The 18,579-nt window shown below is 35.9% G+C and overlaps 2 protein-coding genes across 2 annotated transcripts; both read right to left on the reverse strand.

Annotated features, from left to right (window-relative positions):
* Positions 1–5,500: 5,500 nt before the first annotated feature.
* LOC104892070 (pectinesterase inhibitor 9) lies at positions 5,501–6,624 on the reverse strand. Its single transcript, XM_048645257.2, has one exon. The coding sequence runs from the start codon at positions 6,481–6,483 to the stop codon at positions 5,842–5,844; it is 642 nt and encodes a 213-aa protein (XP_048501214.1). The 5' UTR covers positions 6,484–6,624; the 3' UTR covers positions 5,501–5,841.
* Positions 6,625–12,519: 5,895 nt separating this feature from the next.
* On the reverse strand, positions 12,520–17,459 carry LOC104892071 (hypothetical protein). The gene is made up of 8 exons (XM_010677889.4): positions 17,300–17,459; positions 17,040–17,189; positions 15,594–15,691; positions 14,813–14,885; positions 14,662–14,722; positions 14,488–14,573; positions 14,295–14,384; positions 12,520–12,843 (listed from the first exon to the last, which is right to left on the reverse strand). The coding sequence occupies exons 1-8, from the start codon at positions 17,390–17,392 to the stop codon at positions 12,781–12,783; spliced, it is 714 nt and encodes a 237-aa protein (XP_010676191.2). The 5' UTR covers positions 17,393–17,459; the 3' UTR covers positions 12,520–12,780.
* Between the last annotated feature and the right edge of the window lie 1,120 nt (positions 17,460–18,579).

The following is an 18,579-nucleotide window of genomic DNA, read 5'->3' on the forward strand; positions in this document are numbered from 1 at the left end:
TTGCCACCCTGTAGGGCCCCCATATATCAATGTGAACAAGCTCAAACACCTCCTTTGCTTTGGATTCACTGGAATTGTAGGGAAGTTTAGTGAACTTAGCCTTAGGACATGTTATACATACATCCTCTCCTTCTTCTTTGATACCCTTCAATTGAGGTATCTTCTTAATTCTTTGCAGAGGTGCATGTCCAAGCCTCCAGTGCCATATTGTAGACAAAGAAATTTTAGGAGCATTATTCACAGTTTCAGGCATGTCAATTTCAGAATCAGCTTGCATTACTTTGCTTCCTTCCCAGGTTTTCCTTCCTGTTGCCTCCTTCTCACTTCTTTCCTTCAGAGAGTTTACAATGTCTTCTATTGGTTTGTTTACCAAGAAGTACAACCCATGCTGAGCCATGCCTACAGCTTTCACATGGCTAGTTACTCTATCATGTATAACACAGAAGTTGGGATAGAAATCCACCTTCACATCCCCATCTTGAGTAAGTTTCTGCACAGATAGTAAATTGTGCTTGAATGTAGGTATGTGAAGCACATTTTTCAATATCATACCATTGTCAAGTTCCACATCTCCTGTGTGAGAGATTACAGAGGTCTCACCAGTGGGCAGGTTTATTTTTTGTTCTTTTCCACTTTTTCTTGCACACTTAAGTGCCTCAATGCACCCTGTCATGTGGTCAGAAGCACCTGAGTCCACAATCCACTCACTCTTCACAGAGTCAGCAAAGTTACATGACACCATCCCAGCATAACTGTATTCCATCTCATCATCAGTTTCAGAACTTGCAACTTTGGATGGTGTAGGAAGCAACTTCATCAATTGCTCAAGTTGTTGAGCAGTGAGAGTTGCACTACCTGAATTACTTCCTACACTTGTGTCCACATTACTCTTTGCATTTCCTGCACTTCTACCTCCTCTGTAGCTTCTGCCTCCTCTATTCCACCTGCCACCTCTTCCAACAAACTGACCATCTCTCATTTTTTCTTTTCCATCCCTTTGATTCCTAGGGTGACCTGGTGGGTATCCTACCACTCTCCAGCATCTCTCCTTGGTATGACCATTCTTCCCACACACACTGCAAGTCATTTCAACATTCTTACTCAACATGGCAGCTCCTTCTTCTTCTTCTTTTACAGGTTTCAAAATTTCTCTCTGATTCTCTTCTTGGTGAATGTAGCTGCAGGCTGTTTCAACACTAGGAAGAGGTGTCATCATCAATAGATGACTCCTTTGAGCAGAGTAGAGGTTGTCTAAACCATTCAGAAATTAAAACAATTTTTGTTCTTCCAACTGAAGATTTAATGCTTGAACAAAGGCATTAACTTCCTCTGTAAGAGATGTGATGGCTGGCAGAGAGTTCAATTGTTCAAGTTCTTCCCAGATACTCTTCATGTCAGTGTAATATTCAGTCACACTTTTTCCTTCTTGCTTGGTCTCATATAGATCCTTACTTAGTCTATATTTCCTAGACCCATTGCTTACAAGAAATCTCTGCTCAAGTTGCCTCCATATGGCACTGGAAGTATTTAAAAACATGACAGATTTTTTAATAGGTTCACTCACATTTCCTATTATCCATGATATAACCATATTATTACAAGTATCCCATGCCTCTTGTTTCACAGTGTCAGCAATATCTCTCTTCACACTCCCAGTTACAAACCCTAACTTTCTTTTGGAAGCTAGACTTATCTCTAGGGACCTTTTCCATGATCTATAATTGCTGGCTCCTTCTAGCTTCTCTACAGTTATGGAGTTAGTACCATCAGAGGGATGCAAGTATAGGGGACTGGTAGAGTCTATTCCAGGAACCATCTTTCTTTAATAAGGATAGAGACAAATATATGAAGGCTACACAATGAAGGTATGAGATACTAACTACAGGATCCTTTTTCACTGTTTTTTTTTTTATAACGGAATAAAGATTCGAACTTTAATGGGAAAGATTTCAAAAAATGGTAACAAAGAAGAGCTGAACTTTACCTCTGCTCTAATACCATGTTGACAGTATTGAATGTAAATGATGCAAGCAATAAAACAGTGAAAACATATTTTCAGCTCAATGTTACTCAGCAGCTTTCATTTCCTTCTGTAGAATTTCTCTGTGCTCTATCTCTAGAAATTACAGCACCTTTTAGTTTAAATAGTGCGGCTGAGCTCAGATCCCTAGGTCACAATAATTGCTAAGGCAATAGTAGAAAGACAAGTGTCCTACACAACAAGACAAAAAAAGAAATAAAGGACCTATGACTACAATAGACATAATAGAGGACCTGGACCAGATTACATGGACCATATTACATGACTCATAGGGCTATATCTCAACAAGGAATGATATTTCTATATCCGATATGGTATTGTATTATGATATTCAAATAATTTTTATGAAAAAAATTAATTAATGTTAAAAAATTATAAATTAAAAACAACAAAAAATACATATATTTTTATTTGAAAATTGTTAGTTGAAATCTAATCGATGTATTAGATGACAAGTATATCATATCTTAACACTATCTTATCATATCAGTTAACTATTATATTATATCGTCGATCCATGTAATCATATCGAGTAAATATTACATTGTATCGAATTGCTAGTAAAATTACAAAAATGTCATGATATGAAATAAGATGTCCTCTACCAAATATGGAAGAATACTTCCTCATCACTACATATTTCATGGAGTAGACTTTAGGTGGGTGGTAAATCTGTCTTAATATTCTACAAGTAGTCTAGTATATAGTTCATTTCATAGACAAGAAAGTTGTCTTATATATAATCATTAATCATGGAGTTGGGTAAATTTACATGACATGTAGAAAGTTAGGGAGTTTTCATCATCAAAATTACTAACATGCATGAATCTGAATATGATGCACGTACTACGTCAGGATGCTGTCTACATTTTTTTCAATGACTAAAAGCTTAAAAGTGAACCACTTCAAAATAAGCTCAATCTTGTCCAACACAAACCCCACACGGCCACACCCCTCAACGTGAAAGAAAAAGTATCATTTGAGGAGAAAGATTGATAGGTCAAGTTATTTACTTTTATGAGAGTTTTTTTTCTTTTTATGAAAGCTACTTCGAATTACTCTATAGCAAATTGACGCATATATATCTATAAACAAATTAAAATAAAAGGGAGGAAAAAGGTGGTTAGTAAATATAGGACAGCCTTTAGAGGAAAGGTTGAAAGGGAAATATTATCATAAAGGAATCGAGTAAGTATAAAAAATTTCCACAATGAAAGATGAGAGCAGATATATATATGAGAAAATATTGAGTATTTATTATTTTATGATAACCTACATAGCTAGCACTTGCCGAGATATCATATACTACATTATCCCTTCCTCCTCATAATTACGTACCCTTTCATTTTTTATACTATTTAAAAATTTCGTTTTGATTATCACTTGTGATTTATGGTTAAGAGAAAATATAATCACGTGGGGTCTTATTTGATTCGTCTCGATATCTACTTTAAGAATATTAATTTTTATATTTTTTACAAATACAAAATTAGAGATATAAAGGCGCAAAATTAGAGATGACCAACAATACGCGGGCCAATCCAGCCCACCTCGTGGGCCGTCTGGGTCAGGCCAGCAAAAAGGTCGGTCCAACCCAACTTGAACCGTGAAATTGGTGGGTGGGTCGTGGGCTAGATTTCTTTAGCCCAACCCACTAAAATTCGCTACTAAAACCGCCCAGTCCGGATCATGAAACCGGTCCAGCCTGGCCCATGAACCAGACCAGCCCAGTCCAAATAAATATTGAACCAAATTGTGTATATTATAATCAAATTGTATATATTTCAATCAAATTGTATAGATTATAATTCAATCAAATTTTAAATTAATAAAATTCTTCATTAATATTAATAATTGTATATATTTTAATTCATTTTAAAGATTTTATGTAACAATAATGAATAATTTCAATGATTAAAAATTTTTGGAAAAACATTCTCATGTCGGCCCGCCAGCCGGTCCAGCCCAATAGACCCACAAACCGTCATAACCACTTCTCGAACCGTGAAAACCAGTAACAGACCGGTGTGGGTCAAGATTTTTCAGCCTGCGGACCAACCCACCCTACCCATGAATTTCACGGTCCGGTCCTGGGCCTTGAAATCTCAGCCCAGCCCGCTACGGTCCACGATCCGGCCCGCACCAATGGCCATCATTACGCAAAATAGTACATCGACAATGCGCAAAAAGTGTAAGTGTAACTATTATTTAGAAAGAGAGATAGTATGCATTATGTTTCGATGTGTATATCTTTTTTTTATTTGGTGTAAACAAAAAGCCGATGTGTATATCAAAGTATATATGATATGACATAATCGTTAACAGTACACTCAAACTTATAATAAAACTTGCATATTGAATTATTCATGGCCATCAATTATGGAGTGGCTTATCTTTCACTTTGTGGCTAATAATATACCGCATTTTACGGAACGAGAACGCAACTATTAGTGACAAATATTGTTTGGTCAGGCATGTCATAGGAACTACACCTCGTAAACGCCACTTGAAAAATAAAAACAAACCATATTCGATTTCCATCTCACTCTTTCCAATTGGTTATATATTAAAAGCCCAACAAGATACAAATATCATACAACCAACCTCCATACTCCCACGATTTGATCCGCCACATCGAAAACAGCCAAAGACACTAACATGATTGAAGAATCCCACTGAAATTTGTCACTTGGATATGCGAACAGTTGAATCATTTGTAGTGACTGGAAGTATTTTTATCAAATCTGGAAAATGTATTGTCATGATTTTTAAATACTCCAAATCTCCAATATATAATATCTAACTGTTTTCTATATAACAAAGTATATGTTGGCTGTTCTAACTTTTTTTTCTTGAAAATCAGAATTGCAATTATAATCAATTAGGAGATTATAGAGTTTTTAATTGAGAAATTGACATGGAGAGGTTAGCTGCATGATTCATGAAGAAAAAAATAAGCAGAATTCCTAGTACGAACAAACAGATTTACAAGCGATAAATCTGTCAAAAGACTTCGAAAGTCACATGAAAATAGATAAACTCTCAAAGTATTATTTTCATGAGAATAGGTGCGACGACTTACAATATTTAAATAGTCTTAGCAAACCTTAATACGAAATCAACTAAAAACAAAATTAGGAAATTATTAAAATGTAGTTTTCTGGCCCTAAACGAACACGGATTGCTTAAAAAGCCTGTGGGCGGTCATGGCATGGCGATGAGTTGCACTCTTTCGCTCGTTTTCCCTTACCAAAAAGGTATTTTATTAAGCATTATGATATCAGAGACCTGACTAGCAGAAATCATTTCAGACTTTTCGACGATGGGCTTCTTAATTCGTCGAACCGTGCGGTAAATTAAGCTTTCAAAATTACGTCGCCGGCATAGAAGGCTAGTTTGTTATATGACAACACACACTTAATTAGCTAAATGACAGGAATGGTAATAAAATCATATATGTGATTTACAAGAAAACTTCGTTCTACACTCATTACCTTAGTATCAGAATCTTTTTCAAAGTACATGTGATTTTCACAAATCTTAATTCCCACTCAACACCGCAAGTTTGGAAAATTTTTGGAGAAAATCACAAGTTAAACGTGACCATTGACATCAATACAATGCAAAATTACATATGATTTGATTACCATTACTATAATTTATTACCTTATAACAACGGGCCGTTAAGACCGTCAACAGAGCTCAGTCACTACCCCTTTTGTACTTCACAGCCCACACATTACTCCCAAAAAACAAAACACAAATAAAAAACATCCTTAAATTTATGTAGATCCAAAACTTCAACGATGTTTGATATTATTGGTAAATTCACTCCTAGCAACAAAACGATTTACCAAAGCAAGAGCATTACTAGTAAGTTGCGCAACATTATTAACTCTCCTTTGAATAGCACTCTTAACTTTCCCACTTTTTCCATACCCATCAGATAACCCATCAACACAAGTAGTCGCATCAGTTAACGCAGCACTAACCCAAGTCTGAACATTATTCATATGCCACATAAAATCCTCGCCATTGGTGTAACCCGAATTCGCAAGCTCCCCGAAAGAACGTGTCAGCTGATCCACACCATCACTCATAGTATCAATACAATCTTTAACTACTTCTAACTCTGTATGTTTGATCCCCTTGGCCTTTTTCATTCGGGAAGCAAATCGAGCAGCTGATCTAGCCCTAGATAAGCTAGCCGCTAAGGCGGTTAGCGCTAGTTGGCGATGGCTTCGGCCAATCTTGCTAGCATAGCGTGAAAGGCAATGGTAGCATAGTGGAGGATACTGAGTTGCAAGACAGGATGACCGTATGAAATTTGAGGTGGATTTAGAGTGCTTGGAGTTTGGAGGGTGATGTGCTATGGTTGTTGAGAGTATAGAAACGAATAAGGAAAACAAGAAAAAGAGAGTAAAGGTTGGTTTTGTTGCCATGGTTATTTGATTGAGAGTATCTTTGATTGTGTGAATGTGTGTTCTTTTGAGGCGTTACAGAGTATATAAAATGAGTAGTTAACGAGAAAAAAGTTTGGTTTGTCTGTCCATTTTGGCTTGTTTGGTGGACTGTTATTTGTTTATTTATCTTTTGACAGTGTGAATTAGTTAAGTAGGAGTATCTTATTTTGTCATTACATTTTTTTTTTGGCGTAGAGCCCACTATGCTGATATGCTCCAAGCCTCCAAGGTTTGTAGTTATCTTCAAGTTATGCACTACATGTCTGCAAGGGTGTATATGTTTATCTGATAAATCCACTTTATGTAATAGTAGAATGTACATGAACTCATATGAGTAGTAAAAGTTGTAATTATTATTGTATCATCTTAACTTGTTTGGACCCACTATTTGGTCCAAAAATGTTATGAAAAGCCCATCTAAAGGATCAACTCGATATGCTTTCAAGAGTCTCACCAACTCTTTAAGCAGAAAATAACTTACTATGAAAGGGAGACAACTTTCCTAAAAGCATGAGTGTTTCCTCATTAGGGTTTCCTATCTGGAAAATCCCCAACATTATAAAAGCAGCAGATCCAATCAATGAAAAGTATTCAATTATCACCTAGCAAAACCAGAGCATCTCCCTCTACAATTATTCATCACTTTCTCTCTTTAATCCAACACTGACTTGAACGTCGGAGGGGCTTTTTCGGGAACACTCTTAATTTGCCGGATTTTAAGTGACAAGACCCGGGATCATATTCCAGCTCGGGATTTGACTCTCATCAATCGTACATCACTCTTTTTGACTAGTTCTTAACAGAAACAAAACTCAATATGCTTTCAATTTTTTTGGGTTCCCTTTCGTGACTCGTGGTAAGAAATTTTTTTTCTAGGCTGACCTCGCTCAGGGTCACTCATCTAGAGGCCCAACAAAGCCCCCCGAACAACATTGAAATTTTGATTCCACAAAGATTTGAACCTTGGTCTACCATGTAGGAGATAAGAACTTGTACTATTGCATCTAAGGATCCTTGATATTATCTGAACTTAATATACCATGTCATGCAATCCTTGCAACATGGTCGCAATCGTAAAAAAAACTTGATAGGTAAGGGTTTTTCTATTTAACATTTAAGATAACTTCATATGAAATTTGTTTTATAAGTTTAGAAAAAGTAAAGAATAGTTTTTAAAAGTTCGAATTAAATTAAAATATTTAGCCAAAAAAAATAACATAAGTGTAAAAAAATAAGTTGACAATAATTACACTAAATTGTTGTTAACATTTTTAAGGTGATTGCATTAGTTAATTTGATTCAGTAACAGGTTAGCCTACTGTTGATATCGTCATCACTTAGGGATCAAGTCTCTATCCTTGTAAATAAATCCCTAAATTCCCTCATATTTGCAAGGCACCTCAACTTATCTTAATAAAAAAAAGATAGTCACTTCGAGTAAAAGATTTTTTTTAGTATAAAGTAAAAGGTTTTGAAATCACGTATTTTGATCAATGAGGGAGAGGTGGTAGTTTAGTAGAATACCACCCCGAAATTCAGGGCATTGCTCTGGGTTCGAATCCTCATCCAAACAATATGTTGGGCATTTAATTTTGAATTATTTAGCCTTGTACCTATTCTCTTAGCTGGTGTGCCCTGCGAGCTAGTAGCTTAGTATGAGTTGGTCTTCGAATCAGTTATCTTTCCTAATACTTTGATCAATAAGCACTAAGTGCGCTAACCACTAAAATGGCTCCAAATCCAATCCTCTTTACCAAGTCACTAGGGCCAATGCGTTATTATAGAAATGCACAAAATGCATCAAGTTTATGAGGTGGGTCCAGAAGATAAAGTAAAAAAAAATATTAAAGGACTAGGAATTATTGCTTACAAAAATGTTGAGCTTGTAGAGTGTAGACCCTTTAGCTCAATTATGGAGTATGGACTTATGGTGGTCATTTGGTCAACCGGTTTTGCAAATAGTAGTAATCTTGAGTCTTGACAACCGACTTTATAGCCATAATAGATTATAGTAATAACAATGTATTTTAATGTAATTTAATTTGCAGAAAATAAAGCATCTTCATGATGATATCTAATGTAATATGAGTAATGTTTAACTCTATCCCAAATATGCGTTCTAAGTTATGAATATTCGGAAATGGAGAAGCATGATCACGGATTTCATATGACATTTGCCTTGTAAAATTATACCAAATCATTACTATTATCGTTATTTAATTTATTACCATGTACTAAAGTGGTCGTAAAATAATTTTTCACGTATTACATACTTGTGAAGTTTCTGTGTATATGCTATTTGTTCTTATTTCAACCTTAAAAATTAAATTGTAGAAAAAGTATATTGTATTTAGATCGATAATTAATTAAAAATATCAAAAAAAAGTGTTTGAATCCAAAGAACTCCTTTTAATGCTAATTAATACTTGTAACTCATCAAAATCGCCAGGGCCAGACGGCTTTAATTTCAGCTTCATAAAATCTTCTTGGCATCTCATAAAGACGGAAATTTATGCTCTTCTACAGCAGTTCTGGGACTCGGGTAAGCTGCCGAAAGGTAGTAATGTGGCTTTTATCACTCTTATAGCAAAAGTAGAAAATCCCGGTGGACTCAAGGATTTCAGACCGATTAGTATGGTCGGCTGCATTTACAAGATTATTGCAAAGGTAATGGCTAGAAGATTGAAGAAAGTCATGAGTTCGTTGGTCAGTCCCAATCAGTCCTCCTTTATAGAAGGAAGACAAATTTTAGACAGTATCCTCATTGTGGGAGAGCTCATTGATACTTGTAAAAGATCGAAGGAGAAGACTATAGTCCTGAAATTGGACTTTCATAAGGCATTTGACAGTGTCTCTTGGTCCTTTTTAGATTGGACTTTAGCCCAGATGGGCTTCCCCACCAAATGGAGAAGATGGATCTCAATATGTGTCTCCTCCGCGGCAGCTTCAATTCTACTGAATGGGACTCCCACTCCTCCCTTCAAACTAAAAAGGGGCCTCCGTCAGGGAGACCCCTTATCTCCGCTTCTCTTTGTACTAGTGAGTGAAGTTTTGAATTTACTCATTACTAAGGCCACAAATCAGAAACTATGGGCATGAGTGAGAGTATGAAAAGGAGGCCCAACAATATCTCATCTACAGTTTGCAGATGATACAATCCTGTTTACATCCCAGGATTTGGAGCACCTTCAGAACATTAAAAAAACCCTTGTACTATTTAATCTGGCATCGGGGATAAAGGTAAATTTCCACAAGAGCGAAACATTGGGGGTTAATGTCAGCAGTCAATGGTTACAAATGGCAGCAAGGAATTTGTATTGAAAAGTGGGTTCTTTCCCACTGACTTATCTTGGATTACCTCTGGGGGGTAATGCATCGCGCTTGGCGACATGGGAGCCATTGGTAGAGAGGATGAGCAAAAAACTCGCCTCTTGAAAGGGGAGATTGCTTTCAATAGGTGGCAGACTAACCTTAATCAAACCGGCCATCTCAAATCTTCCCATCTATTTCATGTCTTTATTCCCAATGCCGCAAGGAATTATTGACAAAATCACAAGTATTCAGCGCAAATTTCTGTGGAGCAGAGATATGGACAAGCGAGCCTTAGCTCTTGTTAAATGGGAATTAACCCAACTTCCGATGAACCTTGGAGGGCTCAACATTAGCAATCTGCTCATAAGGAATCTGGGTCTACTATGTAAATGGCTATGGAGGTTCTCAGAAGAGCCCAATTCACTGTGGAGAGAGGTAACTAAACTAAATACAATTATACATCTTCTTTTTGTATGATTGACTTAATGCATCTCAGACATGGCGGACCATGAAGGGCAATCTGCAATCATATTTTGAATAATCATAAGGCGCAAGAAATAATAGTTTCAGGAGGAAGAATAAAAGTAGGAAATGGAAGAAAGATTTTATTCTGGCATGATCCCTGGTTAGACAATGTCATTCTCAAGAAGAAATATCCAAGGCTATTTCGAATCTCAGATAGCGCATCTGCCCTAATTGCATCAATGGGTTTTTGGGAAATTTCGAAATGGAATTGGGACCTTCGATGGACCCGTCCCTTCAGGCCTCATGACCTTCTTGAATGGGCCTCCCTGTCAGGTCTACTAGACCAATCTCACCTCTCTGAAGAAAAAGAAGATCAATTGATTTGGCTTCACCACTCCTCGAATTCGTTTTCGGTAAAATCCTTCTATGGGGAACTAATCCAAAGATCAGGCCCAAGCTCAAGCCCAGTTCTTGCGAAGATATGGAATGGATTAGTCCCTCTGCATGTGGAAATATTCTCATGGATGGCAATCAAAGGAAAAATTAGCTCGAAACAAAAACTAGCCTCTCTAAAGATAATCCCTGAATCTGAAGCTATGTGTCTATTTTGCAAAACCTCCCTGGAAAGTGATTCTCATCTTCTGCTTCACTGCTCTTTTGCATCCTCTCTATGGAGCTGGTGGTGTAATATTTGGAACCTCTCATGGGTTTGTCCATCCTCCATTGAATCAGCTTTTGTTCAATGGTCTTTCCCAACAAGGAGCAAATTTTTTAAAAAGGTATAGAAGGCCATATTCTCAATCATCATGTGGACAATCTGGAAAGAAAGGAATAAAAGAGTCTTTATGAACAAAGCGAGCTCTATAGCGGATTCTCGCAATCTCATTCTCATTCGACTAGGATGGTGGATTAAAGGATGGAAGGAGCCCTTCCCATACTCTCCTGAAGAAATAGCAAGAACGCCATCATGTCTAAAGTGGAGGGAAGATACCCTCAAAATTAAGCTTGCACTCTCCCTCATGAAACCCCATGACGGATTGAGGAAGGACCACCCTAAGCCATCATGGGTAATAGGAGTATCAATTAACCCGTGCAATTCATGTTTGATAACGGGAGGTTTTCTCAGATTGGAGCAAGGAAGGATCTTATGTGCTTTTTCCAGCCCCATTCCTTATATGGATTTCAATGCAGCATCCGTTCTAGCTATCCACAAAGCAGTGCAGATCACAATTAACAATCCCAGATTCAATTTGCTGCCATTACTTATTGCTTCTGACTCCATGGAAGCAGTGAATTCGAGCCTGAACAATGTTGGGGGTCCAGAAAATTTAAATTTCATCCTCAGGTTCATCAGATCTACCTTGAGAAGGAAAAGGAATATCTCCATCTCTCATACTCTGAACAGTTCCCAAATAGTAGGTGAGCAACTCTCAAAATTAAATTTATGGCGAAATTCGGAATTTGTGGTCTGGATGTAAATGCTCCAATTTGATGAAGTTCGAAAAAAGCTTTCAGTTAGAGTTAGAGGAGCAAAAGGCGTAGCAGGGTCTCAGAGGCGAGGCGGAATGTTGGCTTGGTTCTATGCTTTCCCAGTGGTTTACATTTGCAGTTTTCATCCCCAATGTACAATTTGTTTGAATGTGACATGTAATATGTACAATTTCTTATGTAGCTGAGACTATATTGTAACTATTGTATGGTGGAGGACTCCTCCTTGTTGGGTGTGCTTATGCACTATGAAAACTTCGCCCACCTAGTGGGGGAATACCTCGCTTGGAGTTAGAGGCCATCACCATCACTTTGATATCAATAAAAACGTCTTGCAAATTATCAAAAAAAAAATGCTAATTAATATTCCCTCCGTTTCACTTTAATCTGCACACTTTGATATTTTTACACAATTCACAAATTTCACTTTGAATACCATTTGTGATTTATACGCGAATGAAAATATAGCCGTCTGGGATCTTGTTAGATTCATCATAATATGTATTTTATTAATATGTACTTTTTATAATTTTTACAAATACAAAACTAAAGATATATGTTCTCAAAGTTTTGCATTGACATACGTGAAAAGTGTAAGTGTGTAGATTAAAATGAATTGAAGGGAGGAGAGACTAGTATTCAAAAGTAATAGTAGTGGTACTAGAGTACTAGAGGTATTGATAGTAACTAGTATTAGTTAGTTATAGTATTAGTTGTGGTAATAATAATAATAATAGTAATTAATAAACAAAATTGATAATGCATAATTAAGCTTACAGAATAATCCAATGTTCTAACGACTGATTTGGTATCTTACAATCTTGTGGTTCAAGAACATGGAATAATGCAAACTCCTATATCTAGATCAACACGGTAAGAAAACTCCCGAATATTATATCTCAATGTTTTTCTTTTACACAAAAATTTAGATTTACATATCAAGGTCGATTGGAATCAGTAAGTAAAATGATCGAACAAATTATGCTCATAAACTTCGTTGAATCACAATCACTAGACTGTTACATATTTGAGAACAGATGCACGGAGCTTCTCCATGTATTCCGCAGCTTGGTTCTGTCCAAGTAACCAATATCAATTCATGTCAGTTTCAATCACTAGTTGATCATGATTTTTATGTAAAGATTCGACTTTCGACAGATATATATCAAATCGTTCATTATACACTCGGGTATAAAATCACATAATTTTACAATTTCTACATATGTGACCCCGATTTTTTTACTTGAAACCTTCTGATATAGTCGGTCAAAATGCTTTGAACTACCCTATCAGTGATAGAATAGAATGCTTTATCGAAATATTTCATAAATAGATATCATATCTCGATTAGTTTCTTAACGCAGTTAGGACTACCATTATTTTGTAACACGTAAATGTTGCTTAAGCTGGTGGTTGAGCCTCCAGAAATAGTTTTATGCTCTATCACAACTCCTCACGCAAGAGCCTTTTAGCTTGAAGTGTGAATGCAGCACATACCTTCCTCATACCTTGCGTTAGATGTTCCACTTAGAAAGAAGGGGTAGATGAGATTTGAACCCCATGACATTTATGTCACGCTGGCTCCGGTACCATGTCAAAGTACCAGAACTCAACCAAAAGTTTAAACTTGATGATCGAAGCTCCAGAAATAGTTTTATACTCTATGTCTCTATCAGTTTTAAAAGTTCAAAATGATACCGTCTTCCACTCCTTAGGTGTACACATGTCCCATATGATAAAGACTAAAGAGGCACAGCGTGTAAAGCTCGCCATTTATGCGCGAAACAGTGACAAAAGGGCCCATCGATAGATTAGATTCTAAATATGATCCCACCAATATTTTGTGGTAATTCAGTAGGTGAAGCTGGGGTGGGGAGAAACTGGGACCGGCTCAATAAGTAACTAGACTGGGCCGTGTCTATTGAGCTGGGCCCACACGTTTTACTTTCTTTTTTTCCCAAATAAACGGGCTTTAATATAGCTAGACTAGGCCGATGCATTTGAGGATATTGGGATACAGTCCGAATCAAGACCCATCAAATTGGTGGTCTGATCCAAGCTGGGCAGCTAGGGTAATATATAAGCCAAGTGGCCCAACTCCCCCACCTCTAACTTAAGTGGAGTGCATGGAATTAAGGGTAGATTTATAAGGTTACCTGGATGACACGTACACATACAATTTTTTTTTACGATATAATTTTGAGTAAGGTATACTTAAATTTATATTTTTGCTCATTACTCATTTAAAAGGCTCAACATAAGCTCAACACTTCAATTGAGCAAAAAAAAGTACTCGGATAGACAATAAAACCTACATGAATCACAATCATATCAAATTAATTCTCATCAAATCATAGTAATATCAAATAAACTCTAACAGGCTTGGATGTATCATTCGTATAAATATACTCGGGATTATGGTGAATGCACCTTCTAGTTTTAAATGAATGAACGCTCACATAATAACTAAGCAAAAACCTCGGTTAACTAAACACTGAGAAATGATATATGCAAGCATTACTAACCTGATTACTCCTATATGCACTTGCTATGTTCTCATCAAGAAGTGTCACTAAAGACCTATTCAGCTCGTTCTGCTCAACCATGTCCAGTAACTGCATTGTAAGCATCATAACAACATATAAATCATAAGATGTAAATAATAGACCATTTACCTTTAATTAAGGGCTTTACAAATAAAAAATCACAAGTACATACAGTTGAATTAACATCCTTGGACGTAAAGATCTTGGTAAGACTTTGCTTTGCTTTTACAAGCTCATTCTGCATTTTATCATATGCTTCTGCATAACAGCAAGGGGACTAAACACATAAGTTTTACGTGTAAGCGATTTTCGAGTAATAATCTAAGGTTAATTATGATTAACAGACCAATTCCTTCTAAAAGAGCCTTTTGCAATGCTTCTAGCTCAAATATCCTGTCCTCCATGTCCTACAGAAGTAGAAAAATATCAGTGGATCTGATTTGCATCCTTTGAGTTAACTATCCGGTGTGTATAGCCAAATATGGTAAGAGAAGTACCTCAGTTTTCGCCATAGCGAAACGAAGTTGCCCCAATTCAGATTGTAATTGTTTGAAAAAGTCATCATTCAATCTGCAAGTTCGTTACAGAGTTACTGATGAATAAAAATTCTTACATAGAATCACAAGCTTCTACAACTACAACTCTACAAGTACATGTTTGGTCTATCAAAGGACCAACTCAACCAAAAGTTTAAGCTGATGGTTGGAGTCTCAGGAATAGTTTATACTCTATTATTCCCCCTCACCCTCACGCGTGAAGGGTTGGATGAGATTTGAACCCGTTACCTTTATGTCACGCTGGCTTGAATACCATGTCAAAAGACCAACTCAACCAAAAATTTAAACTGATGGTTGTAGTCCAGGAGTAGTTTATACTCTATCATGGTCTGAGATCTTTGAATGTTGGAAACGAAAACAAGAAGTATGTTGTTTGGTATGAGAGAATAGGTGGAAAAAGTTACGGTCATGAAACATTTACCATTACCAATTTACAATTACCCCATTCCTCATAAAAAAACATGTACTTCATCCGTAATAGAAAGAATGCAACAATTGAATATTGTTTCTGATTACCGTTTCGAACACTTGAAAATCTCATACCAAATATGCTCTCCAAATAGAAATTGCAAGTCCAATAGTATAATTAAATCGAAATTGTATCTCTCAGTGTACAACTATATACTCGTTGGACCAGACGAATAAAAGAAATACTTGTGAACATTGTGAGAAAATATTTGATGAGATATAGATCTGATATAAGGTGACAGAGAGAACTTGCCTGCTCCTCAATCTAGCAATCTCAAATTCGATTTCTTGAGCCTCAGTATCAAGGAAATACTCTATCAACTCTGTATCTGTATCCGGAACAACTCGAGACTGAATCCAAAACACAATCTCACACATATCAATACAATCATTTAACATTACCCAAATTGTGATACTACTCTACCCATCCCTGTGCATCATCAATGAATTATTTCACAAATAAATTTTAACATAGTTGTAAAACAAACTTTTTGTGTATTACTGCAGAGTACTCTGTGCCTATGTAGTACAAAAACAGTTAGGGTTTCAGGAAACAAAAAAGGGAAACATTTCATAAGAGCAAAATTGCACTAGACACCGCAAACTATGATGTGTGTGTGTCATGAACAACACCGGAAATACCTTTTCGTGATACCTTGAAGGGTTGAACCTTTCAGGAAAAGTCTTTTAGAGTGAAAAAACTTTAGATTAGTTAGTAGTCACCCGACTAGAAAAAAAGGTAGCTCTAGCGTCATTTATGATACATATTCACCCAGGCAATAGTTTGTGGCGTTTGGTTACTAGTCAAAAGTTTGTACTGTTGGATGCATCGGTTGCGCTATAGTTTGGGGTGTTGATGTCAATTTTGCCTTCAGTAAATAGGGAAACCCAAACCAGAGATTTTAGCCTTTTCCAAGCTTTATTACCATAGAAACAATCGGGGTTTTATAACAAAAACATTTCAAGAACGATAACCTTAAGAGTACATAGTAGCAATGGTGTATGAGAGTGTGTAAAGAGTCCAACATCAACCTTAAAATTATAAGGGCCTATAATATACTTTAGTATTTTAAAGAAATTTACATTAATTTTTTTAAAAAAATCACTCTTGTTTTACGCCTTTAATAAATTTCTCAATAATCAATCTCTAAAATTTCAACCTTCCATATTTAATGCTCTAACATCCCATCTTTATTCTTTTATAAATTTTAAGGTCTAATTTTCATACTCCCCCGACCCCCGTCCTATAATATAATGCTTACTTCTCATTTTTCACGAGAATTAAGGAAAATGGAAGGAATAAGTACTTTCTTGGTACCTTTGTATTGAAACTAACTCTTTACTTTATTTTTCCTTTAAATTAAAATAAAAAACAATAAATGTTCATTGGAATGGTGTAAAACAATAAATAAGGGCACATGTTTTAAGGAAATATAGGAGTATTTTGGAAAGTTTATGTAAAAATGAAGGATAATTGAGTCCAAATAAATTGATAAAAAAAAATAGGTACAATATTTTGGGACACCTTAAAAGGAATGTGAACACTATATTATGGGACGGGGGAGTATTAGAATAGACACCCCAAAATCTTCAAGACAGCATTGGACACTAGAATTTGCAAACAACTATCAATTCAATTATTGAAAAACATACTTATATACTTAACCAAAAAACCAATGAATTAGAAGAAAAACATAACCTGCCGAACAGATTCTCGACGTTCTTTCTCTTCCCTCAACTGACGCTCATAAGCTTCTTTCGCTTCTGAATCTTTTTCTAGACGTCTCTTGAATTCTAACCTTGCTAAATGCCCTGTTTGAGGAGGTTGTCTAAATACACCTTCTGGATCCTTCCTTTTCAATGGTATTCAACAACAGAACAACAATCAATAATCAGTTGTTAGCTAGTTTTAGCAAACTTTCTTTTTAGCATGGAAAAGAAATAAACAAAAAAGAGTACCCAATTGCAGGATATTCTTGGTCTTGAAAACTTAGTGAATGAGTAAGTTGTGTATGAACGTAAATGAGCAACACCAAAACTTAGAGCAGCCATTTTTCTGCTCTGTTTGTTCAGTGAAAGTGAGAAGTGAATTGCTTATCTTTCTAGTGAATGGATGATACACTTCTTATCCTATGTGGAAAAAAAAATAAGGTGATAGGTGATCATGGGTCGGATCGAGCCGTGGATGAATTTGAACTTCAGTTTCATAATAAGAATGGGCTAAGGTAACTGTATATTGGGTTTTTAGTGATAAGTGATCATGGGTCGGGCCGCATTGAACTTCAGCTTCATGATAAGAATGGGCTAAGGTAGCTGTTTATTGGGCTTTTAGTAAAGTGATCATGAGTCGGGCCGTGAATCGGATTGAACTTTAGCTTTATGATAAGAATGAGCTAAGGTAGCTGTATATTGGGCTTTTAGTGGGCTATTACAATAACTAATAAAATCAGCATGTAGTGGTCCTATATTAAAGAAAGGAGGAGCTTTGCCAAATTATGGCTACCCCTTGGAGTTTGGTTAGGACAAGGACAAGGACAAGGGAAAGAAATTAGAAAAGGGAAAAGTAAGGAAAGAAATTAAAAAATGGAAAAGTGAGGAAAGAAATGAAAAAACCCACATTTGAAAACCATGTTTAGTTAACAAAGGAAAGGATTATAATTTTTTCCTCCTCCTCCCTTCTCTCGTCTTTTTACTCGTGGACAAACTTATTTACATGAAAAATGAAAATAAATTTACACGTTATAACTCTTATGAATAAATGATATAACTCTAATGAAAAAGCGATGTAACTTCAAAAACAAGAATACTAGAAAACAATTCAAATTTTTTCTTTTTGGGCACAATTTTTTTTAAGGGAATATAACTCTAATGAACAAGTGTTGTAACTCTAATCTGATTGTGTGATTGAAATTCATTCTCAATTCTCATGTAAGGAGCATTCTCAAGTGTGTGTGTGTGTGTCTATATATATATATATATATATATATATATATATATATATATATATATAGAGAATGCATACTTATATGAAAAATAAGAATGATTTCATGCAGTATAACTCTTATGAATAAGTGATGTAAATCTAATGAAAAAGTGATGTAACTCCATATAAAGTATATCAGAAAAAAAATTCAAATTTTTTTTTGGGCTCAAAATTTTTAGGGAGATATAACTCTAATGAACAAGTTTTATAACTCTAATCCAATCGTGTGGTTAAGATTTATTCTCATTTCTCATGT

Source organism: Beta vulgaris, chromosome 5 (genome assembly GCF_026745355.1).
Source record: "Beta vulgaris subsp. vulgaris cultivar EL10 chromosome 5, EL10.2, whole genome shotgun sequence".
Lineage (NCBI taxonomy): Eukaryota > Viridiplantae > Streptophyta > Magnoliopsida > Caryophyllales > Amaranthaceae > Beta > Beta vulgaris.

What these genes read in the sequence shown, in the direction of transcription:
- LOC104892071 (XM_010677889.4), bottom strand. Translation starts at nt 17,392, where the DNA reads ATGGCTGCTCTAAGTTTTGGTGTTGCTCATTTACGTTCATACACAACT. An exon ending in GTCGAGAATCTGTTCGGCAG is followed by an intron (nt 15,692 to 17,039) that starts GTTATGTTTTTC and finishes TTTTGGATTCAG; the next exon opens with TCTCGAGTTGTTCCGGATAC. An exon ending in CCAAGGATGTTAATTCAACT is followed by an intron (nt 14,385 to 14,487) that starts GTATGTACTTGT and finishes CTTACAATGCAG; the next exon opens with TTACTGGACATGGTTGAGCA.
- LOC104892070 (XM_048645257.2), bottom strand. Translation starts at nt 6,483, where the DNA reads ATGGCAACAAAACCAACCTTTACTCTCTTTTTCTTGTTTTCCTTATTC.